This window comes from Vitis riparia, chromosome 14 (assembly GCF_004353265.1).
Source record: "Vitis riparia cultivar Riparia Gloire de Montpellier isolate 1030 chromosome 14, EGFV_Vit.rip_1.0, whole genome shotgun sequence".
NCBI classification, from domain to species: Eukaryota; Viridiplantae; Streptophyta; class Magnoliopsida; order Vitales; family Vitaceae; genus Vitis; species Vitis riparia.
In genome coordinates, this window is record NC_048444.1 from 17,605,652 (window position 1) to 17,631,275 (window position 25,624).

General features: G+C 34.6%; 1 protein-coding gene and 1 pseudogene across 6 annotated transcripts; one reads left to right on the top strand and one right to left on the bottom strand.

Annotated features, from left to right (window-relative positions):
- Positions 1 to 662: 662 nt before the first annotated feature.
- On the bottom strand, positions 663 to 4,416 carry LOC117930504 (annotated as a pseudogene).
- Positions 4,417 to 5,903: 1,487 nt separating this feature from the next.
- LOC117929734 (putative lysine-specific demethylase JMJ16) lies at positions 5,904 to 25,117 on the top strand. Of its 6 annotated transcripts, none has more exons than XM_034850124.1 (14): positions 5,904 to 5,994; positions 6,742 to 6,794; positions 11,582 to 11,761; positions 11,869 to 12,164; positions 12,495 to 12,569; positions 12,847 to 12,924; positions 13,070 to 13,615; positions 13,708 to 13,932; positions 15,812 to 15,973; positions 17,807 to 18,175; positions 18,794 to 20,243; positions 20,352 to 20,455; positions 22,471 to 22,668; positions 24,436 to 25,117. In XM_034850124.1, exons 4-14 carry the CDS (start codon positions 11,874 to 11,876, stop codon positions 24,751 to 24,753), a joined length of 3,816 nt encoding a protein of 1,271 aa, XP_034706015.1. In that variant the 5' UTR covers positions 5,904 to 5,994; positions 6,742 to 6,794; positions 11,582 to 11,761; positions 11,869 to 11,873; the 3' UTR covers positions 24,754 to 25,117. The 6 variants fall into 6 exon arrangements, with proteins under 6 accessions (XP_034706015.1, XP_034706019.1, XP_034706013.1 ...); XM_034850128.1 differs by having other exon boundaries at positions 11,592 to 11,761; XM_034850122.1 differs by lacking the exon at positions 5,904 to 5,994 and adding an exon at positions 6,132 to 6,267.
- The last annotated feature ends 507 nt before the right edge of the window (positions 25,118 to 25,624 follow it).

Sequence of the window (25,624 nt, forward strand, 5' to 3'; positions counted from 1 at the left end):
TAAAAATCAAGAATAATATAAAATTATTTTAAAATCAAAGGAAACTTGTGAAAGTGTTTACCTGAAAGGAAATGTATCAAATTTATTTAAAAACGGGATTTTTAGTGACTTAAAACCCTAATGATAAAAAGTTGTAGAAGTAGAATTAAAAAATATTTGAAAATTGGAGTGGAATTAAAATTATTTGATGGAAAACTATAGTTTTGAAAAATATTTGAAAGTTGAAATCTTAAAAATTAAATTTAAAAAGGAATTTAAAAAAAAAATTGAAAATGGGAGTTTTGAAAATTGGAATTTTGGAAAAGTATTTGAAAATGAAAATTTTGAAAATTGGAATTTTGGAGAATTAAATTTAGGAATTGAAGTTTTGAAAATTAAATCTAAAAATTATTTGAGAATTGAAGTTTTGAAGATTAAATTTAAAAATTGGAATATTGAAAAATTATTTGAGAATGGAAATTTGGGGAAATTATTTTTAAAATCAAAGAGGAAAAATGACACGTGGCTACTATGGTTGCATGCCAAAGGGGGCCATGCATAGAACGTTTTCTCCTGTAGCTTCTCTTTCCTTCATCAAACTCTGAAAGTGGGTGAAATTTGCTGCACTGCCGGCAGAACCTTTGCATCTGCTTTCCCACTAAGGCTTTGGATAACTGCTGCTACTATTGTTCAACCTCCCGCCTTGCCTTTGCAATGACCCTATCATGCACAGGCACGTACTCCTCAAGCTTTTGGACTAGCTTTTTGGCGTTTGGAGCTGACACAATGATATGGCGTTGTGAAGGCTTGATGAAGTCATCATCCACTGCTTTGTCAATGAAGGTGAGTAAGTAGTTGTAGTAGCCATCCACATTGAGCAAACTCATTGGTTTGTCATGGATTCTGAGTTGTGCCCAGGTGATGACTTCCATCAATTCTTCTAGAGTTCCATTCCCACCCGGTAAGGCAATGAAGCAATCAGAATGACGGGTCATTTATGCTTTTCTTTGGTGAGCGTCGACCACAGGCCTATCCCATCCAACAGTCTCTCCAGTTATCTCTTTGCACATTAGAGTTCTGGGAATGCTCCCAAGAACATGTCCTCTACCACGATGAATAGCTTGGGAAACCAGACCTATCAAGTCAATACTCCTACCTCCATGCACAAGGTCCAACCTTCTCGCTGTTAACAGTGGATGTGATAGATGGGGAGTGATTAGATGAGCATTGGGACTTTATGCACATGGGAAGGGGAAGGAAATGAACCTAAAAAGAGCTAGGTGGTGGGTTTGGGAAGGTGATGAGCTGAACGGGATGAATGTGTCATGGTGATCCGGTTTAATGGCTATGAATGATGGGAATTAGTGGGTATGAAATGTGTGGGTTATAGTGGTGGAAGGTAGTGAGAGAAATGAGTTTAGTTGGTATAAAAGATAGGGGAGTGGTGGAATGGTGATGGGTATGGTGGGTATGGTGGGTATAAAGAATGAGGACCGGTGGGTATGAAAGGTAGGAAGGTTGGGTAAGTGTGAAAGAAGTTGAAAGTGGGAATGTGGTGACAAGTTTGGTGGATGGGTTTGATGGATATGAGGGATCGAAAGATGAAGGTGGCCATGTGCTTAAGACTCCATGTACGTGGGAAGATAAAAAATAAACGAATGGGAAATGAATGGAATGGGTGGTGGAAGGTGGTGAGGGAAGTAGGTTTAATGGGTATTGAGAAGTGGAGGCCTGGGTGGTGTGGTTAGGGAAGTGATGCGCATGAATGGTGATGGGTATGGTGGGTATGTTGGGTAGGGGGTATGATTAGTGGATCAGAGATTGAGAACTGCTATACAGCATGTAACTTCCCATCTTCCTTTGCAGAAGCCAACTATGTTGTGTTTGGACGTAGTCCAAAAACAACCAAAGGCAGTCCATTTAGCAACCTTGTTAAGGTCGACATCCTCAAATACAAGAATGAGACTCTTTCCACCAAGCTCCAATGAAACCGGCTTCATCAATTGAGTTGCAGTTGTCATGATCTTGCTCCCTGTAACAGTGCTTCCAGTAAATGCAATCTTGTCAACATGGGGGTGAGATACTAATAGAACACCAGCTTCAGAGCCTAGGTGATTACTACTCAAAAAGTGCTATTTTGTAGCTTGTAATTAACTCTTTTAAACACTCTTGAGTAGTAATTATTACATTTTAACTCAATTGACATGTTAAGGACCCTTGCAATCGTTTCTAATCAAATTGTGTTAAGTTTTGGTGTTTTTGATAGCTTTTAGCTAGACCAAAGCAATCCAAGAATGAGGGAGAACTATATATAGTTCATGGCAAAGCTTTTGGAAGCTCAAATTCATGAAAAACCAAGCTTTGGAGCTCCATAGCCCTTTGCCAAAGTCGTTCAAAGTATGCAAGGAAAGAACAACGGAGAGAGGAAAAACAGAGTGAAGAAAACAGAGGACAACAGCTGCAGTCAATTGGTGCTTTTTCTTTTCTTTGTTAGCTTTAAAAGAAGACATAAGTTTGAATGAAAACGGATGGTATTAAGCTAACCTAACATAAAGTAACTAAAATTAACTAGAAAGAAATTAGAAAGAAAGATGTTTCTTGGGATTTCAGGTTACTAGGATCAGGTGCCAACAGTCGTTCAAAGTATGCAAGAAAAGAACAACGGAGAGAGGAAAAACAGAGTGAAGAAAACAGAGGACAGCAGCTGCAGTCTTCTTTCGCACTTTTGGAGCACTTCCCAAAGTCCATTTTCTACATGCTATATACCATTTCAAAGCTCAGGAAGTCAAGAATCCAACGCTGGTACGAGCCATTGCAAGGTGTATCAGTGAGAGGGATTTAGTGTTGAAACCATTAATGACAAGCATTTGTATCACACCAATTCGGGAAATAACTATAGGTTAAATTCCGAATGCGAGGAAAAGATTCAAGTGACCGGAATCTCCCTCTTTGTAGTTGGCACCTGATCCTAGTAACCTGAAATCCCAAGAAACACTAGGCCAGCTAGAATATTAAGGACGCTAGGTGGCAGACCCACCTTTTTACACACATCAACCAACTCTAAACAAATCACAGAAGCCAACTCATATGGCTTTAGTATTGTTATGCAACCAATAGCTAGGGCAACAGTCACTTTCCACGTAACCACCACTTATCCTCTTCAAGTCATTAAAAACCTTTTTCCACCCAGAAATTAGCTTCTTACATTGTCCACACCATGACGAGGAAGAGTACAGGCCACCAATCAATTCAGAAACAAATTCCTATGCATTAGTTCCTTCTCAATAGATCAATGTAGCATCCTTAGTGATGAACTGATCTAAATCAATCATAGCAAACATTATTTCCACAAGACATGGCTTGAGCAATTTCTTGCTTTTTTCCTATCCAAGGTCTCTGCACAGACTCCAAATCATCTGGGAACTTCAGTAGTTCTTTCCCAGCTTTTAGACAATAAACCAACCCTTGATAGGACAATCACCCATCCCTCAACAAATTGAAAAACCTTTTTGGCCCCAGTGATACAGCTTACCTTCTTCAGCTACACCAATACAAGATCCCAAGCTTACTACTAAATAAACTAGGAGCAATTTCTCAGAGCATGTGAGATCTATCCACAGGTTCTTCGTCCCTAAGAGGTCATGCTTGCCAGGGTTTATAATAAAAACAGACTACATTTGAGGCCTCTTCCATCCTGGGACTTGACTCATTGCTGCAGATATATAGTCCTCAAATCCTAAAGCATCTTGAAGCTTCTCATGCAGCGACAACTCAGAACAACATGCTCAAAGGAGATATCATTTGCAACATGCCTCAAGGAAGGAAAGGAAAGAAACCGGAATAGGGAAGAATGCATTTAAAAAGAAAAAAAAAAGACAAATAATCCGAAGCAAGCAACATTGAGCTTGAAAACCAAGTGGGACATCAAAATAGATCTAAGGATAATACTAACAATAGCGAAAATTCCGACAAAATCTTAGCAAAGCCAAGTGACACACAAATAGAATTATATGAACAAAACATGAATCAACAATATCAAAGCTCATTGATAATTTAGGCCTTAGATGAAGACATATAAATGACCAACCTCCCACATCGAAACCAAAGAAACAGTAACCAGAAATAACAAAAAAAAGAAAAGAAAAAAGAAATGGAACTATAAGACGATAAAGAAAAAAATAGGGAGTTTACAACATCATACCTGAGAATGCTCCATTCCTCTCCCTCAGTTTCTTCTCGATTTTTCTCTAGTTCGTTCTTCTTCCTATAGCTCCCTCTCTCTCTCAAAACCTTTGAAAATCCATCACACATGGACAACCCTCCTCTTCTACTGCTTGCTCTGTTTTTTTCTTTTTTCTTTTTATTAGCTTCTCTTGCAAGCTTCTAATAGCTCCACTACTCACCCTTCAGCAAGTCCCCATCCTCAACCACCACCATGGCAAGGTGGCCATATGTCCTATGCAGCTCGTTTATACAAGTCGTCCCCCACTCCTCCAAAATGTTCAGCTCCTCCTGGGGTGATATGAAATACCCTTTGTTGTTATTAAATAAAGCAATAATAATAATAATAATAATAAACAAATAGGATTTGGTATGGAAAAAGGGGTCTACACTTATTTTTCCTCTTCTACATTGAAATTAAATAAATTTAAAATATATGAATTTCTAATTCATTTTATTTATATTTAATATTCTTTTATATTTTTCACAATAAAATCAAACACAAGAATATAATTTTCTTTAACATTTATTTTATTTTTTCTAATATTTTTCTACAATCAAACATAATCCAAAAGTTTTATCCCCATCTTTTTTATAAAAATCAAACTCCACCTTTAGATTTAATTAGCTATCATCTACCACTCATTGATTGAGAGTGATGAGTCATTTAATTAGCTATTAAGTATTAAATATAATTGAAGTATTATTAAATTCATTGTAATTCGTAATTTTGTGGTCTTATATTTTTTTTATTGTGTTAAATTATTTATTTAAAATATAACTAATAATTTATATATAGGTCCCACCATAAATAGAAGAAATAAATATAATATCCAAAATCATTATAAGAATAACTACCACTTAGAATTCGGTTACAACCATAATGTAATAAATTTTAACTATTATATTAATTTTAACATTTTACTTTCTTAAATTTAATTTTTTTTTTAAAAAATTTCAAGAACATAAGGACTGTTTGACAATTGTTTTTTAAAACAATTTTTTGATTTTTAGAACCAAAAAAATATAGAAAACTAGTTTGAGAATTAAAAACTGTTGTTTGTTTTATTTTAAAGAACAAAAAAAAGGTGTTTTCAAAGAACGTCTTTTAGTTATTTTATGTTTTTGTTGTTTTCACTTATATTTTGAGGTATATTTAAAAAAATAATTATATAAACATTTAAATTGATTAAAAATAAAACATTAGTCATTAAAATTATTTTAAAATATATTTAAAATAAGATAAAAATATTTTAGGTTTTTAAATAGATTTTTGTTTTACAAAACATTAAAAATAATTTCTAAAAATAAATTTTTAGAATTGTTTTCGAAAACAATTATCACACATGCCCTAGTATTTCATAAATTATTTTTAAAAAATTTGCTTTATTTTTTTTTATAAATTATGGAATAACTAATTGAAAATAATTTTTGAAAGCACTTACTAAATAGATCTTGAGTATTTGATAAATTATATTTTAAAAATATTGCTTTATTTCTTTTATAAATTATGAAATAACTCTATAAAATTAATTTTGTTACCTAACAATCGATTTGCGGGACCCACCTGGTATAAATATAATATACCTAACTAGTTGGGGGTGATTGTAATTTTGGAGAAAGTGAGGGGAGGCATATATAAAATACCCAAATTGCTTGAACTAAAGAGATGCCCACAGAATTTGTCCTTGTGGGAGCCGAGCCTGGAGGGGGTGGGGGAATCGCAACAAAAAGTCTTCCTATCTCCTCACGCCAAGTAAGGGGAAAGAAAAACAAGGAAACCACCACCCCCAGGTAACAATTCCAAAATCTCCTCAATTTCTCGGGCCCTTTCAACTTCTCTTCCCAAAATAAAATAAATTTAAATCTCCATTTATTTTTAATTTATTAATCTTTACCCATCCGTTGGTAAGATTTTTTTCCCTTATTTACCCTTCCAAAAGAAATTTGTGCTGAAAACCCATCTAAACTATCTTTTTAATAGCTGTCACATGATGGTAATGGTTTCTGGAAAAAGAGAAAATCAAATTGATAGTAAGGAATTATTAGCCAGTCCTTAATTAAAAGGTTTTGATTTTTTACTTCTCTTCTATATGCTTTTGTTTTTCTTGTTTTTCAGAGGTTAGGGTTTTGAATTATTTGGAAAATTTATTGAAAATTTCATCCGATGTACCCTTATCCGCATCTTGTGTGAATTGGGTCCTTTTTGTTTTGATGAATTTGTTGTGTTTGTTGTTTGATTTGGTTGTGGGTTTCTTGATGATTTTTTAGGTACCAGTGTCATTGTGGAAACTGGTTTTGGGTTAAATGGGAAGTGGGATTTATTCGTCTTTTTTGGGTTTGTGAGTGCCCTTCAGACCACTTCCTGTTCTAGACCATCTGGTTAGGGTTAGATCTGTTGAATCTGATATATATTTTTTTCCTTTTATATTTTTGTAGTTTATTTTATTTTAGCTCATTTACGGTTTCTGCTTTATGTTGTTTTTATTTTTGTTTTTGGGGGAATTTAATTTTGGTGGTTTCTTTGACACCTGGATGTAGATAATGGAGTATTGAGCTTCTTTAGGTCCATGGAAACTTTGGATCAAGATTATGTAAGTCCAATAATTTTTTTTTCCTTTTCTAATATTGGTTATTGTGTGATCTTGATCTTTTCTATATATTTCCTCCCCTGATTGTATGAATTTGTTGATGAAATTATGAGATTAAAAGGTTTTCTTCGATCAATGATACTGATATATTTGTCACTTTGAGTTGTTCAATTGATGGATTTGGTTGATGCTGTTGACATGAAAATATTGTTGCTTTTCATCACAATATGATGCACATAGGGTTTGTGGTTTTGAATCACAAGTGGGTTTCAAGGATGACCATCTTTTTGCTTTAGGAATTAAATTTCTCTGTTTAATATCCTCAAATGAAAGAATGTTGTTATTTATAGGGATCATGTACCAATTGGTTGTAGATACACACAACTTCTGGATCTTGAGTTATTTGCTGTCTAAAAAATAGTGATATGAATTAAGCTATTTTAAAAAACATTTGAGCTGCCAGTGGAAATAGCAACTTGTGTGCTGCTTTTACTTATAAAGATACCATTCTTGTCTATGGATTTAGGGTTCTTTAAGTACTACTTGAAACCTGTTTGGAAACTTGGGTATATCCTAGGCTTAGCCCAAGATTTAGTTATTGGAAGGACATGCATCAGTTTGTGTATTTGCATGTATATTGTACATGTTGTTTTATTCTCTGGTTTATCAAGATGTTGAAGTATATACTTAAATGAGTTGGTTGTGCTCTGCTGTGAATCCATGTGTATATAGCTTGGAATCTTGTTTTTAAGGATCTGAGCTACATCCATTTATTACATGGTATTTAGATGCTGTTTTAATAATGCAGGATTCAGGAATCTCTCACTGAATGTCACTTTTCCTTGCATCTCAGCTATTGAAACATCAAATCCCTTGTTTTTGTATTTAAATTTGGAATTTGTGGCTGAGGATTTTGTTGGGGAAATGTAGTGCATCCTTACTGATGTTTTTGTGTGACATAGATGCTAAGTGCCTAATGTAGCAACAACATGATCATGTAAATTGCAAAATGGTTATAGGTTCCTTAGATAGTTTGATGTACTAAATCTTCTTGTATTGAAAGAAATGTCTAGGCTGGAAATTAAATAGGCTGGTAGGGTTGTTTTAGGTTTGGGGGCATTCTTTTGCTATTTATCGCAGGTGGGTTTTAGGGGAACTTTCTGAAATGATTCAATAAGCTTGTTGCTAGATAACACAGTTGTAGATAAGAAATAAGGTTTTGAAGTAAAAAAGAAGGGAGTTTTTCAAGGAAATTCTGGCTTTCAACAGAAAAGGATATGGATCAGGTTAAGTTATCAAGAGAATTATTGCCCTTGATGCCTGGCACGAGTGGCAAGCTTTTGGGGTGGGGATATGGAAGGTTCTAGGTTTGATTCCTAAGTAGGGTACCCTCCAAGAAGGTTACCTATCTGAAAGAAAAAAGAAAAAGAGATGGATTGAAGGACTCAACAATGCAATCAGAGTTGTAATTCCTTAAGGCAAGTGGATTTGGAGATTTTCTAATGAGAGTTAGTCTTTTTGGAAACAAATCATTGTAGGAAAGTTTAGAGAAGAGGTCGGGGGTTGGAGCCCAAGGGTTTTGCAGGATGGTTATGGGGTGGGAATGTGGAAGGAAGTACAAAAAGATTGGGAATGATAGAAAGATGAAATTTTGGAAAGATAAATGGTGTGGGAATTTGAATTTGGAAGAGGCTTTACTAGAGTGTTTTTCTATAGCTGTTTCTAAAGATGCTTGGGTGGTACAGATTTGGGAAGAGAAAAGGGAGGGGGTCCGGTAGAGTCCCAATTAGAAGCAATGGTGAGGATTAGATGTGTTGATTGGAAAACCAAGAGCGATATTTTCTCAATTAAATCTCTTTATACTTCCTTGGTGAGGGTTGAAAAGGGTTTTTCCTTGTCAACATTGTTTGGAACCCCTTGGATGCCTACAAAGATATGGTTTTTGCTTGAGAAGTGGTATGGGGGAAATTTTTTGACAATTGATCAGCTAAAAAAGGAGGGGATGGAATAACGTGAGGGTTGTGCATGTGTGGTTGGGAGAGTGGGGAGGGATGAAGGGCAGAGTGTCGCAGAGGCTTTACAGGTGTCTGGTTTAGTGCCGAGTCCCTTTGTGCACGCAACAGCGGTGAAAGTGCTCTCTGGAAACAATGGCAGCAGCTTTCTGTTGGAGCAGGTTGGGAAAGTGGGCTTTGGGCCCTCTGTGAGTCCAGTTGAGGCTCTTGATGGGCTTCTTGATGCCTAAAGACAACACAGAAGTGGTCTCTAAAGAGTGGCACAGAGATTCAGAGGTTAGGGAAGAAGGTGAGGGTCGTGCATGCATGGTTGGGAGAGTGGGGAGGGATGAAGGGAAGAGTGTTGCAGAGGTTTTACAGGTGTTGGATTCAGTGTCGAGTCCCTCTGTGCATGCAATGGTCGTATGCAGATTAGGATAAATGTTACAACCAGTGTAAAACTTCTAAGTCTTACTCCCCCTTAAGGGGTTTGTGTTTAGTTAATGTTCTGACTTTCTGTACTGGCAGTTGAATTGTGACTCTATGCACATCTAACAGTCAACTTTCAGGTTGAATGTTTAATAAGTAGGGCAAGATATTAATAAAGAATATGCCATAAAGTTGTTTTGGAAAAATATTTGTAAGGTTGTGTTATTAACCACTAATATGCTAAAGGCCTTAGACTGTTAATTGTGTGAAATCAGGAGATTTTAAGAATCTGGGATCATGACATACGCCTATGCATGCTGATGATTCCATGGCTTCTGTAGCTACACCCAACCAAACTAGAGGTGGCCCTTTCCACATCATGTCAGCTACATTTCCATTCAGCTGACTCGTCCATGACTTAAATCAATCTAGGTTATGGCTTCTGATGCCATATATGGTACAATACCAGTTAGGGAATGAGAGGCATGCAGATTAATGTAATGTATCAAAATCAGCACTTTCTAAAAATGTTCCCTTTTGAGTATCTTTGTTTCAGAAATTGAGGCAGTTTATGTGATACTGCGTAAAAGGATGGTTATCATTAGGATCAAGGCTGTTGTTTGGACTTTAGCCCAAGATTAGCTTGATGGTTCCATTAACTATCAGATTTAGCATTCAGGCCAATTTGCAGTTAGAATCTTGATTATTGGAGGTTGTGAGGTCAACCTCTTTGACATTTATTTCCACTATTTATTGAGTTGATGGGCAAGCCTAGACAAGGCTGCCTTAATGCTTTGAGAATTTTTGGTTTTTTTGGTGGGGGGTGGGGGTTTGGTTGTTAGCTTGGTATTCGTTGTTGGTCAATTATCTAATAGTCGAAGCTTCCCATTATTTCAGTGTGGTGACCATGAGCCATCTGAAAAATGTCATATAGCCATGGAGGAAAATATCGGTAATCACGGATATATCGGTACTTCGATTTTACGGATATATCGGATATATCGGAGATATATCGGCAGATATTCTGGAAAAAAATATCGGTAGGCTTAAAATTATTAAAAACTCATAGAAATGCAAGGAAAACCTCATAATAATATAATTAGAAGTATAATGGACATTTTAAAGTTGTTTTATTGAAAAATTTGATATATATATATATATAATATAATTTGCGATATTAGATGTAGTTATATCATATCGATCTATAAGAAATGTTAATTTTGTAATTGTTCTCATTATAAAGTCACATAAAATATTTCATTTCATTAAATATCAATAATTTGTACACATTAAATTCATTAAATAAACATATTTCATATTCAAAATATACTAGTTCATGTTAATTAAATTAATTAAATAATTTAGCATGTTAATTAAATTAATTAAATAATTTAGCTAAGTTAACTAGTTTAATTTAATTCTAGATGTGAAAATAAATCACAAATAATCATCTAATATAAACATATCAATTTATAATTAAATAATCAAATTAACCTAAGTTAATTCAATAAAAATATAAAAATTAATTACAATTGAATGTAAAAATAGCATTAAATCATCTATATTGCAAACATACTAATTAATTGAAAATACATGAATTAATTACAATTGCAAACAAAATTAATTACAATTTAAAACAAATATACCTTAAAATGATTAAATAATTGAGCAACCTTAATAAAAATTGGAGTAATGAGAGAGCAAATGAAGAATGAAAGCAAAAATGGATGAAATGGATGAAATTTGGGCTATTTATAGAATAAATTTGGGCCAAAATAGCCGTTGGAACATTAATTTACCGTTGAAAATCAATTTTGGCCGCTGGATAAAAAATTGGGAGCAATCTGGCCGTTGGATCGCCATATTACCATTGGAATCACATCTAGGCCGTCGGATCAACACGGGCGTGATCTGGGCCGTCAGATCAAGTTGCATGAAGGAGGGGAAATATCACAAAAAAAATCAGCGATATATCTCCGATATATCACCGATATATCTCCGATATATCGCCGATATATCACCGATATTCTGTCACCAGAGGCGATTTTTTCAAAATATCTCCGATATATCTCCCAAAACCGATATATCGCCGATATATCGCCGATATTTTGGCGATATTTACGGAAATATCTCTCCTCGATTTTTCTCCTCAAAATGTCGTGTCGCCGCCTCCCGATACAAGATATATCGGCGATATATCGCCGATATATCCCGATATTTTCCTCCATGCATATAGCTACATGCATGCGCATCATCATGCCAAATTTAGATGATGATGATGAGCCTGTTAGATGTGATTGAGCATATGGATGTTCCTTTTAGTATATTGTTTCTTATATATCATTTTGTTGTTGCTATTTATGTGGACAGTTTTTCTCAGCTCTGCTTAATGGTACCTGAGATACTGGATTAGCTTCTCTAGAAGACTTCAAATATTGTTGCAGCTTCACAATCAGCTGTTCACCTTTCAGATGCAGTAGAGTTTTGAAGAACAGAGTGCTGCATAAATCTATTTGCCTCTATAATTGCATTTAGTTTTTATTTAGATTGGTAAGCCCTAAATTAGTTCATTTTCTTATTGAACTTTTAATTGAGATTGTCTCCTCCTGTATTTGAAGAAAATTTGTGATGACATCATCATTATCCTTGTTTCACAGCATTGATGGGGACAGAACTTATTAGAGCTTGTGTTAAGGAAGAGAATCTTGATGTTCCACCAGGGTTCGAGTCACTAACATCTTTCACGTTGAAGAGGGTAGAAGACAATGAAATCACGACTCCTTGCTTGGCATCCACAAGTGGTTCTGAATCACAGTCGATCAAGATGGAAACTGAGTTTGACATTAGTGATGCTGCAAACATATCGAGGTCCCTTAGGCGTAGACCATGGATAAACTATGGTCAATTTGATAATAGTTCAGATGATGAGTCTGATTCTGAACATCTTAACCAAGTTAGTGTTTTCTTTGTAATTTTATTATTACTAACTACTACCAGCAGTATTATTGTTTTCAATTTTCAAGAACCTTCATCAAGCTATTTTATGTTATTTTTTCCACTATAACTACAACCATTAAATTGCTATTATTATTTTTATTGTTATTTTCCAATTTTATCGATATCTGAGTTCTGGATGTGAACCATATTTCTAGATGTTAACTATATAATTTGGTCTTCTTCTTCTTCTGATTTTTCTGATTTCTTGAAGTTAACCATATATATTTGGTATTCCCATTGGTGACTGCCATATTTCTTGCATCTTATGTTCTACTTATTTTTGCAGAATCTTCCTTTCAGGCGGCCTTGCCTTCCCAAAGGGGTTATCCGTGGATGTTTAGAGTGCATTCACTGCCAGAAGGTTGATTTGTAAACTTTATGATCTCTCTTAGTTAGCATTTTTACCTGGTTTGATCCAATAGGGCATTGCTCTTCCATATTCCTTTTTAAACTTTACAATTGTTACAATCACCAGGCTCTGGTCATTCGTTATGTGCTATGGTACTGTGATTGATTACGAGCTGGTGACTGATGATTTCATAGGATGAACCTGATAAAATCCTAATGTGGTGTTTTATCTTCAGATCCTTGTTTAGCCTATTGAATCCTTTCATTTTCTGAATCTGATATTGGAACAGGTTACTGCAAGATGGTGTCCAGAAGATGCTTGTAGACCTGATCTTGAGGAGGCTCCAGTATTCTACCCAAGTGAAGAGGTCTGTATTGTCACTTGGAATATTCAAGGCTTCCAATTTAAAATATTTTCCTCTATTCTTGTTTCTTTCATTTTCTCATTTGGGTTTTTTCTATTGGCAAAATTTAGAATTTTTTTCTAAAAGCAAGTTTATAACTTGTTTACAGGAGTTTGAAGATACTTTAAAGTACATAGCAAGCATACGATCAAGAGCAGAACCATATGGAATTTGCCGAATTGTTCCTCCCTCCTCTTGGAAGCCTCCCTGTCCTCTCAAGGAGAAAAACATTTGGGAGGGTTCTAAGTTTGCTACAAGAATACAGAGGGTAGACAAACTTCAGAACCGGGGTTCAATGAGAAAGATGTCAACGGTACAAAACCAAACAAGGAGGAAAAGGCGAAGATGTATGGGAACAGGGATAGATTTTGGACCTGGCACTGGAGATGTCTTGGGCACTGGAGATGTCTTGGGCCTTGGTCAAGTTGGATCATGTGATGGGGAGACTTTTGGGTTTGAACCTGGTCCAGAGTTTACATTGGATGCATTTCAGAAATATGCAGATGATTTCAGGGCTCAGTACTTCAGCAAGAATGGAAATGCTACTGATTTGAGAGGTAACATGACTATATCTCAGGAGCTGCGGGAACCATCAGTGGAGAATATTGAGGGTGAATATTGGCGGATTGTAGAGAAACCTACTGAAGAAATCGAGGTATGATAAACCTATCAAGAGTTTTTTTATTTGATGTGTCCGCACCAATGCCAAGCATCCACCCTAATGCTTATTGTTGTTCTACTCTATAGGTGCTTTATGGGGCTGACCTGGAAACTGGGGATTTTGGCAGTGGGTTTCCCAAAGTTTCCAATCCTGTTGGTTCTACCTCAGATGACCGATATACAAAGTCAGGCTGGAACTTGAATAACTTTCCTAGGCTACCTGGCTCTGTTCTCGCTTTTGAAAGTGGTGATATATCTGGAGTATTGGTACCATGGTTGTATATAGGAATGTGCTTTTCCTCGTTCTGTTGGGTAAGGCATAATTCTGCTTTCACTTAGATGGAATAAATGATTTGTTCCTTCAATATCGCTCTTTCAATTGACCCTGATATCATGTGCTTATCAGTATGTGTGGACATATATATAATATAGATTTATACTTAGAAATGTTCATGTATGTGTGCAGTTGTATGTGCATTTTGACTGGGGCATGGAGACTGACTTCACAAGTGCACCTTTTTTAGAATCAATAAAAACTTAAAGCAATTAAGAAGATACAGAATATGTGAGAAAATCAAGGGAAAGCCATTTCATCATGCAAAGTGTTATATTTGTTTAGTAGTAATTAGCCTTCAAACTTCTGGGTTCTAGGTTCATGAGTTTAAATTTTTTATTATCAACATTGCATTAAATGGCATTTTATGCTGTAAGCATTTGATTTGTAAAATACATGGTAGTGACTAATGTTTTTGTTGTAGTATTTTGGGTACACTATGATACCCAAAAAATGGTTTATAAAAAAGAAAAAATGAAAAGAAAAGAAAAAACTTGTGAACATAAGAAATATTGGAAAAATAATACATATTTTAACAGTTAAATTAGATGCATGAAATATATATATTGTTTGATAAAATATGACAAAAGTTCCCATTGTTTAAACATTGATATTATCTTGTAAATTTAAATAACTAATATAGAAAAAACTTATCTTCACCATGAGTGGTTTTCTCACTATGTTTTGGTTGAAAAGAACCTCATTTTTTTTTTTTTTGGATAAATAAAGAGTTCAGTTGAAAAATTCAATAACAAAAATTGATTTTTATTTCTCCCAAATAGTGTTGTTATCAAAGTTTCCTTTTATTCTGTAAGATGCTTTCTATTGCTGGATAAAAATAGTTTAGGGTGGTGTTACAAATGTTGTCTGGCTATTAATTGCAATCAGCTGATATGGTCTTTAAACCAATATGCCATGTCTGATAGTCATGATGACTGGGAGACATTGCTCTTCACTAAATTTGTATATCATACATATGTTGACACATGCATAATGTGTAAGGGTGAAAATTTAATGGGAGGAGAGCAGGAAGACATCCAAAAGAGATCTGAGCAATGGAAAGAAACAAAACTAGAGAATAAGAGTGAAAATTTAAGCCTACATTTGGTTCTGAGAAATTTTGAAGGAAAATGTGAGAAAAGAAAATAGAGGAAAAAAGAGAAAAGAAAAAGTGTAGGAAAATAAAAAATGGATTTAAAATTAATAAAGTGTTGTTTGGAAACACTTCTTGGTTGGTTCAGTCCAATTTTTAAATCATTGAAGTTTTTAATAAAATTTAATTTGTTTCATTTTCTTTTTTATTTTCCATGGTAAACCAAACATTAAAAAATGATTTTCCTTATGCTATGTTTGGTTCTAGGAAATTACTATAGAAAAGAAAAAAAATGTTGAGCAAAATGATTTTCTCATGTTTGGTTTTACCATGAAAAATACAAAAGAAAATCAAATATAACTAAAATTGGTTGGAAAATTATGCATTTTCAAATTATTTAATCTTTATATAGAAGAGGCAAAACAAGCAAAATGTGTTTGAAGTAGCATATAAAAATAATGTATTTTTTAAAATTTATTTTTAATTTTCCTTAATTTTTTTTTCTTTCCTTTTACTTTTCCTCTCCATTTTTTTCCTTTTCATTTTTCCTTAAATTTTCTAGGAACCAAACATATCCTTGGCATTTTTTATCGTTTCCTCAGTACTTTCTAGGAACCAAACATAGCTTGAAGGAACAGAAACAGGAGACTCATCATGCAATATGTTGTAGTATTTGATGACACTTTTAGATGTTGATTATGCTGGTTCTTTTGTTTTGTTTGTTTATTTGTTTTCTTTTTTTTCAAATTTATTTTTGAGAACAGCATGTTGAAGATCATCACTTATATTCGTTGAACTACATGCACTGGGGTGCTCCAAAAATTTGGTATGGTGTCCCAGGGCAAGATGCCCTTAAGTTGGAGGCTGCTATGCGAAAGCGTTTACCGGATCTATTTGAGGAGCAACCTGATTTACTTCATAAGCTGGTGAGTTACTGTTGTGTGCAACCAAAGATGTTTGATGTACTTTGCCTATGTTACATGGGTTTGGATATGCGGGTATGTGTCAAGGTGTCTAATCCTTCAAGCTCAAATTTTAGGACATGAAGACTCGACTTAAAAGAATCCAAAAAATGAGCATGGGTACTGAGATGCAACATAAATAAACGAAAAATGAAATAAAAAATAACTTGGAAGTGAAGATATCTTTTTTAAAAGCTATCATTTTTTTCCCTCTAATCCTCTTTTTATTTTTTGTCTAAATATTCTTACGAAAATTCACTTTTCAGCTAACTTTTTCTCTAGTGTAAGTATTTTTAGGGAAGTTGAAAGAATAAAAGGATATCAATGAAAATCAAACCATCATATACAAAGTGAAATAGGAGTGTCTGACAAGGATCCCATACCCATACCCTTGTCTTGTGTTGACACTAGTATGTCGAGTGAAATTGAAGGATCCAGGTATCATAGTTCTTTGCTATTGTAGCATAGTTCACTTATGCAGCTGTTTTTAAGACAAGTTATGCAGCCAGATAAAGTCCAAAGCAGATTTCACTACTTTTTTTTTTTGACATCTTTTGAAAACATTTCAAAGCAAAAATTGCTGTTTATTCTTTAATTTTCAAAAGATTGTGAAGCTTCATCTTAGTTTCTGACAGAAGGTCAATATTCCTCAACAAAAACTCCCTGTATCTAGATAGTTGAGAGATTTTATCTTTATTTTGTAATTTTCATTTTTCTGAAATAAAATTATTTTCTAATTTAGTTGTCTTAATGGTGAGAGTTTATAGGTTACTATGTGGGTTGGATTAATTTTAAAAGGTTTTTAAGGGTTTTATAGAGCCTATAACTTGGGCATCAAATGTAAAAGCTGGATCTTGGTTTCTTTGACTAATGAAATTTTATGGAGAGTTCATTTTTTAATAGGAAATGTTTATTGGAAAAAGAAAAGGAAAGTATGAGAGAGTTTTATCATCTTCTTTTGTTAAAGATGGTGAAATTCCTTAATATTACGCTTCCTGCAACGTTCTTTTGTACCATGGCCTTGATTTAGCATGGTTGAGTGGTCTGAACATTCTTTTGTGCTTAGGCTTGATTTAATTTGATCCAGTGGCTTAATATGTATGGTTGCAACACTTTAATGATGGTAATCATGGAAAGCTTAATGTGAATATGGTGGCAACACTGATGATGGTAATCATGGAATGTAGGCCTGTTGGGTAGCAACAGGGATTCAAAAACAAGATAATCCTTGCACTAGAGATGTGGTTGCTTACAGCCTAATTGTGGGCAAATTCCTATTCATCGGAATTTGAGTATTATAAAGATATTCCCACTTTAGGTGGTTTACCTTTCAAGGAAAATTTTCTTAATTAAGTATTTGAGTGGTTTTTATTTTTTGTTATTATTATTTTGAGAAATGTGAATATCCTGAAAGAGCAAAAGGTCTGAGTGGCATACAAGATCAGATGCAGAGTGGTAACTGAATTCTTTGCTGCAGTTGTTTAGAGATGACAAGGTGAATTCCTAGATTTGTTTGTTGTCAAGAATGGAGATATTAACAATCATGCATTATGATTATGGAGAAATATAATTCAATATGAATCAGAATTACTTAATGGACCACTTCAAGGAGTTAATGTCAACTGGCTAAAAAAAATTCATATCAATAAGTTGTGTATTTTAACCAACATCTATTTGTGAAGAGAATTTGGATGTTAAAGAAGTTGTTTTGAGACTGAGCCCATACTAGGATGAGAGCAATATTATACTGATGATACTGATGATACTGATCATGCCCTGACTTATGATTTTGTGCAGGTCACCCAACTTTCTCCCTCCATTGTGAAATTTGAGGGGGTACCTGTCTATCGTTGCGTTCAGAATCCTGGAGAGTTTGTTCTGACTTTTCCTCGAGCTTACCATTCAGGGTTCAACTGTGGCTTCAATTGTGCTGAGGCTGTAAATGTAGCTCCTGTTGACTGGTTGCCCCATGGACAGAATGCCATAGAACTTTATCGTGAGCAGGGACGGAAGACATCCATTTCCCATGATAAACTGTTGCTCGGGGCAGCGAGGGAAGCGGTGAGAGCTAATTGGGAACTTAATTTATTGAAGAAAAATACTTTGGATAACTTAAGATGGAAACAGGTCTGTGGAAAGGATGGAATCTTAGCAAAAACGCTCAAGGTACGGTTTACCTCTATCATTTCTTGTCTTGATGGTCATTGGACTAATCAATAACATCCACATTTTTTTTTTAATTGTTCCTTTTTCTGGGGTTCTGTGAAAGGGCATAATGTGGAGGAAATAGAGTGACAACAATCTATTAACACTTAAAATCTAATGAAGTTAATACTTGATAATGAAGTTGCCCTTGACGCTTAGCTCAAGTGGTAAAGGGATGGGGGGAGGGTTTGTGGGAGGTTCCTGGTTCAAGTCTCAATGGGGACAAAAAATTCACCTATCAAAAAGAAAAAAAAAAAAAAAAAAAACACTAGATATCTAATGAAGTTACTTGGAATATTTCAAAAATCATTCACAGTCCTGAATAATTCCCAAAATTTCAAATGCTACATCTTTTTTATCAAACAAGGCAAACCCAAATGTTGGGTTATCTATAATCAAAATTATATATTCAATACAATGGCATTATAACTATAATGTCGTACAATTTTGGGACTTATGGCACCTTGAGCTTAGTAAAATATAAACTTCATCCCTATTTTTACTTCATGTACAACTTTGGGGATTGGTGCCAATTCTTGTTGCTTTCTTGACTTCTTAAATATATTTTTTCTTGTTTAGGCACGTGTTGAGACAGAGCATAAGAGGAGGGAATATCTTTGCGGTTCTTCACGGGCATTGAAGATGGAGGCTAATTTTGATGCCGTCAACGAGAGGGAATGCATTGTATGCCTCTTTGATTTGCATCTGTCAGCAGCAGGTTGTCACTGTTCTCCAGATAGATATGCATGCCTAAATCATGCAAAGCAGTTGTGTTCTTGTGCTTGGAATACCAAATTTTTCCTCTTTCGTTATGACATCAGTGAATTAAATATCCTTGTTGAAGCTTTGGAAGGAAAATTAAGTGCAGTTTACAGATGGGCAAGACTAGATCTTGGTCTAGCCCTGAGTTCTTACATTTCCAAAGACAATTTGCAAATTCCTGGGCTTATTGGTAAATTATCTCAGTCCTCGGAAGGAACAGTACTGAATGAGCAGAATTCTAAACCTGTATCATCCTTAAAAAAGGTAGGAGGGGCAGAAAATTCTACTGGTATCCCACTTAATTCAACAGGGAACATTGGTGAGACCTTGTTGCCACAGAAGGAGAAGCCATCCAAAGCTTTATTGGATTTGGAAGGCAGGAAGGTTCCCAGTTCAAGAAACCGAATGGGAAATCAGAGGTTTCAGTTCACGAAGGAAGAATCTGTACTTTCAGCTCCTAGTTTAGGAACCCCAGTTTGTCATCCCTCTCAAGAAGACATGTATAATACTGAAAACTTGGCTTCAGTGAAATCTGAATTGGAGAGGAATAGGTTTCCAGGGCATGGTAATGTTATACTTCTCAGTGACGATGAGGGTGAGGAGCTGAAGAAGCCAGTTCTAGATATTGCTAAAGAAACTCCTTTTGCTAAGCATTCAGAATTTTTTGAGAGGCTAACAGATTCTGATGCTAAAGTGAATACCTGTAATTATGTTAAAGATTCAGTTTTAACCACCCCCGCAACTAATGCTGCAGTATTGGGTGAAAGAAATGCTATTTCCTTACTTCATGGTGAAATGAAGAATTGTTCATCTTTCTCCATGTTTGCAAAAGATGAAGACCATGGAAAAGGTGTAATGCTCCTTGGATCGAATCCACTGAACTGTTCTTTTCATGTAGGTTCTACTAGTATAGATTCTGACAGAAATGCTCAGTACTTGTCGACTACAAGAGAGAACAGTGATTTTAATGTGGTAAATGCTGGAAGTTACCTTCAGCATCCGCTGCCACATGTTGGCGGAAAACCTAATGGTGAGGATAACAACGACAAGGTAGGACCTGCTGCTGGCCCAAAGTTAATAGACAATGCTAGAACCATTGCAGGAAACCCATCTTGCTGTCAAAACAATTTGGATAGATATTTCCGCCAGAAGGGACCTCGCATTGCAAAGGTTGTGCGAAGGATCAACTGCATAGTTGAGCCTCTGGAATTTGGAGTTGTGATTTCTGGAAAGTTGTGGTGCAACAGGCAGGCAATTTTTCCCAAGGGTATGTTGCATGTGAATTATCCACAAAGATAATAGTTTTGGAAGCATAGATTTTGTCCCAAAATGAAAGAATGGATGCACGTGTACTTATTTATTTTGTTTGATGCAGGGTTTCGAAGTCGGGTTAAATACATAAGTGTTTTGGATCCAACAAATATGTCTTACTATGTCTCAGAAATTCTGGATGCAGGATTAGCTGGACCTCTGTTTATGGTAATTAAAATCTTAAACCTTTGTCTGCAATTAATAGCTCACTGCTGCATCCTTTATATTTCTTTCTTTTCTTCTTGAAAAAATTGGTAACCATTATCATGTTGCTTCTCTTTCTCATGTCCCATGCAAATGAGAGTTGATTTCCAGTGAACGTTGACGAAGATCCGGAAAAAGGGTTTGCCCCTATTCTATATATATGATATTTAAAATAGGGGCAAACCCTTTTTCCAGGTCTTCATACAACTTTCAGTTGCAATCAATCAACATCTAAATGTTAGTTTATACCCTGTCTGGATCTCATCAGAAGTTTTGCCAAAGTTTGTGCATAATTAAGAGAAGAAAATGTTACATTATTTTGGAGATGACTTAATATCATATGACCCTCCTTCCCCTTCTTCAAACTCCAGTTGTTATTTTTCATAGAGAAATATCTAATCAACAATAGAGCAATATCCATTTTGCACCATATCTAAGGGGTTCCTTGGTTCAGGCTGAAGAAGCAATGATTCAATCATTATCAAACTAACTGCAATCTTTTTCTGTCTTTGAGGATCCCACCGGAGCGCTTTCTACTTCTAATAGGCTGTGAACTAGAACAAAATAATTCTCGATGTGTCCATAAGAAGTGATCCCATTTTTTTATCATTGATAAAGATAAAGAAGTGTCATTAATTTCTTCATGCTTGTCAAAAACTTATGATACACGATATGTATCACAATTTGTATCTTATTTTAAGTATATCTTACTATGCATATGCGATACACGATATAATATGTAATACAACGATACAACAATACATATACTTTCAACTATTTTTCATAATTTTTAAGTAAAATCAAATTCATTTTTTTATTAAAAGAATTATTAAATCAATTGTTGAAATGTATAGAAAGGTTAGCAATTAGTCATAAAAGAGAGAGAGAGAGAGAGGGAAAATAATCTTGCATAAAAGGCTATTTTATTGTTGTCAAAGATCATATTAGAAGTTAAGTAAATTTATTTTTGTAGTGAATATTAAATAATTTTTATTTGAATGCTTTAAATGTTGACATTGAAAATTGTGGTGATTGGTGAATAAAAATTTTTATGTAATACATCAGGTTTTTATTTTTATTTTTATTTTTTGCGGTGGGGAAGGAATGATGATGAACATAAAAAGTATGACACATAAAGACATATATCAACAACACATGTAAGTGCATATGTCTAGTTAGAATTTGGAATTAAAAGTTAGATCTAAAAATTTTAAAATTTTATTTGTGGATTTTGTGATAAAAATACACATTAAATTCATATTTTAAAATCAACTTTTCAAAATTCTATTGTTCAATGTTTTCATATGATATGATATAGTTTAACTCTGTAAATCCTACTAGCTTTCATGAAAATGGTTATAAATTACTCTATACTTCATGCTTCCAAAATGTATGTACATGTATGCATATTGTTTCTATTTATTTTCGCTATATAAAAAACTTATGGTGTGATACATAATATAGAAAAATAGAAAAATAATACATAATATGTTTTACAAGTTAATAACCATGGATACGATTGCTAAACTGCATGGACAGTGCTTGCTGTCAAAGCTACATCTATGCAGCAAAAATCTCCCCCTTCTACTCGAATCACATTTTTCTCTGCCCAACAAATAACACTGGGGCCTAAATTGTGAATATTAGAGTTGTCAAAAATTGAGCAAATTTTTTTTGTTGAAAAATTGCTATATATATATATATATATAATTTTTTTTTAAAAAACAAATATCAAAATTAAACTATGAAACATGTTTAGTATTTATGAAAATTGGAAACATAATGAAAAAAATATTCATCTTTTGTTTTAAAAACATATAAGATTGAAAAACATAATCTATATTCATGTCTGAATTTTGTATTTGGAATTTTACATGAATATAGACTTCGAAACTCCATCATAGTAATATATATATCACCTTCTGGAGAAAAGAAAAAAAAATTTAATTACTTAATCCTTATGTTATGGTGCCTTTCAGGTTTCCTTGGAGCATTATCCAAGTGAGGTATTCGTCCATGTTTCTGCTGCCAGATGCTGGGAAATGGTGAGAGAGAGAGTCAATCAAGAGATCACGAAGCAACATAAGTTGGGAAGAATGCCACTTCCTCCTTTGCAGCCTCCCGGGAGTCTTGATGGCCTAGAAATGTTTGGTTTTTCTTCACCCACAATCATGCAGGTAAACCTACTGTTGGATCTTATCCCATTGTTCTCATCATAGTTCTAATGCCCTTTTCCTGATAGGCAAGCCAAAAAAATTTATCAATGGTGCCTGGCCAAAATGGCTCTACCAAAATACACATGCTTTATACAGAGGGTGACAAAAGTCAGAAATAAAAAAGGGAAAAACTCCCTTCCCCAGCTAGCTCCTTGCCAATCTACAAAATTAACCATAGACATCGACACCCCATCTATAAACATCCTAACTCACATCAAAAGAGTAGCAAGAAACATGGATTTGAGTGCTTGATTCATCTGCTCCTCATTTTTGAAGGATCTCCAGTTTCTTTCTTTCCAAAATAGTCCCAAAAAGGTAAAAATAAATAAATGTATAGAAGAGCAACCCTTGCACTTTTCCTCCACAAAAGACCTGTGCCAACCTAATAGTTGCTCTCATGCATGCTATGTCAAATAAAGAGAAAACTAGCTACCATAAAAACCTTGCTTTAGCGTAATGGTGGAGAATGTGATCTATGGGTTCATCCTCTTCTTTGTAACTGGTCCAATGGCAAAATATTCTTTAAAGTTGTTTCCCAAGCAGAAAAACGCCACTTTTATCAGAACCAAGAATTCCAAATTACGCCTACTGCCAAAGAAACTCACCTTCCCAACGCCACCAAAGAATAGATCTGACTGAAGCTTCCATCCTTGTATCCATTCAAACTGCTGTACTGTCCTCATCTCTGTTCTCTGAATTTTGCATCTTGAGAGAAGTGCCTTGACGCCATCCAACTCCCAATCATTCAACTATTAGAGAAACTAGGTTTCCTAATACCCTTTTCATTTTGATTTTGGCAAATTTTTTTCTTTAATTTTTGTCCCTTACACTTGATCTGTGAAACTGGAACTTTTACAAATCATTCTCTAAAAGGTTCTTAAAATTTTTTCTTGGTTTTTGGTGAATTGTGATTGTGTTAATTCTGGTTCCTCCAAAAGGGGATGGATCCTCTGCCATCCATTGGCTTATGATCTTCCATTAAATCTCCAAATGTGCCTCTTGGTGAGTTGCATTTCATTGACATGAGAGAGCTATGCATAAATGGTGGGAGATGGCGATGGAAGAGGATATCTGAAAAATGGATAGGAGAGGACCATCTTCCCCACTCAGTCCTGGAAATTCTTGAAGTTGCTGAAAAAACTATTTACTGTTTTGTCCAAATCCATAATATTGAAAGGTTCATCTGCAATATGAATATCAAAATTGTCCAAAACCTTTTGAATTTTGTTAAAAGTTATATGAAGTAGATGAAATATGCACTCCTAATACTGTTCTTCTCTTGTATTGTTTGTACACCTTTCTGTTTTGTAATTTTGAGAACACAAATTGCAGCATCTTTGAAAGAAAATGATTTAAATCTCCTCCAGATAATCTAGGCCTTTCATTCAATTATCAGGGACATAAATTTCTTGCTCCCTTCTTATAAAAAATAAAAAAAAAAGAAATGAAAAAAATAAAAATTTCTTGCTCCCTTGAAGCTTGTTCATTTGTTGCTTTATGTGCTTGGCTTCTGTTTACCAAAAAGGCAAGTTGACCCGAGCTGTGATTGGGCATCATCAAAGTTTCACTGTATGCGTTGAACATCAGCTGTCATTTGTCTTATCAATTGCAAAACTTTGAAAGTTTGATTGTTGGTGACTGTCAACTATTCTTTTTCTCTTTTTATGTTCAAAGCAGACTTAGATTACGTGAAATATATTATATTTTCCTTTTTGTGACTTAAAACAGGCTGTAGAGGCAATGGACCGAAATCGAGTCTGTACAGAGTACTGGAACTCTCGTCCCTTGATTGCACAACATTCTCAATTAGAAGGTAGTGTTGGAAACCTCCATCGGATGCCTGAAGAACAAAATTATCAGTATGGCCAGAGTAACCATCCGTTTCCAGTTGGAGTTGACACAATACTGAGGGGCCTATTCATGAAAGCAAACCCTGAAGAATTACACTCACTGTATAGCATTTTAAATGACAACAGTAGGCCAACTGGTGATGGTGGGCTGGTGACTCGGCTTCTGAGTGAAGAGATTCACAAGCGGCCTAGGTGAATGGCAGTGAGTAATCTGTAAATTCTTCAACCTGGTAAATTTGGAAGTTGATGGCAGTGAAGTGAAGAAGCTGGAAAGTGAATCCAGTGGATGCCCCTGTTTTAGTTAGTGGGTATGGTATCCACATTCTTAGAGCAAAAGAGAGTGGGGGTAACAAAATGATGCAATACCACATCTACCAATTTTTTTGTTCATTCAACTTGTATGAGGTTTAGTGTTGCTTAAGCGTTAATAACATGAAATGAAATGGGTTATACAGGTGGATGATACTGATTGACCTTATTTTTGACAATAATACAGCATTCACTAAAACATGTATCTTTTTTTTCTTTTTTCTATGTTAACATTTGAACTTTCTACTTGCGTGTCTCTATGCTTCTCAATTTCTATTTGTCATATACAGCTAGCAGCTTTAGGATGAGTGTTGTGTTGCCTTTGATGTCCACGCTCCACTCTACTCTGCTTTCCCACACCACACGACATGGGTGTAGGTGTTGGATTTTTTCTTATACCTGCCTGTGTACAAATTTATGAATATTTAGGAATAAGAAAAAAATATAAAGATAAAAAAAAAAATGAGAGGTTGTTTTGAAGAATAAATTTTTGTTTTTTGAGGACAAAAAAACATAAAAATGTTTGGTTAATGTTCATTGTATTAAGTAGCATCAGATTCATATTGAATATAAATTTTGTAAACCTAAGTTTTTTGAAAAATTGATGGTTTAACATAGTATTGGAATAGTTTGGTAATGGAAGGTCATGTGTTCGAGCCACCTATATACCTGATAAGTTTTGATAATTGTTTCAAAACTATGATTTTTTTTAAAAATATTTTAATTATTTTCATATGTTTTTTTAAAATTGTTCTAAA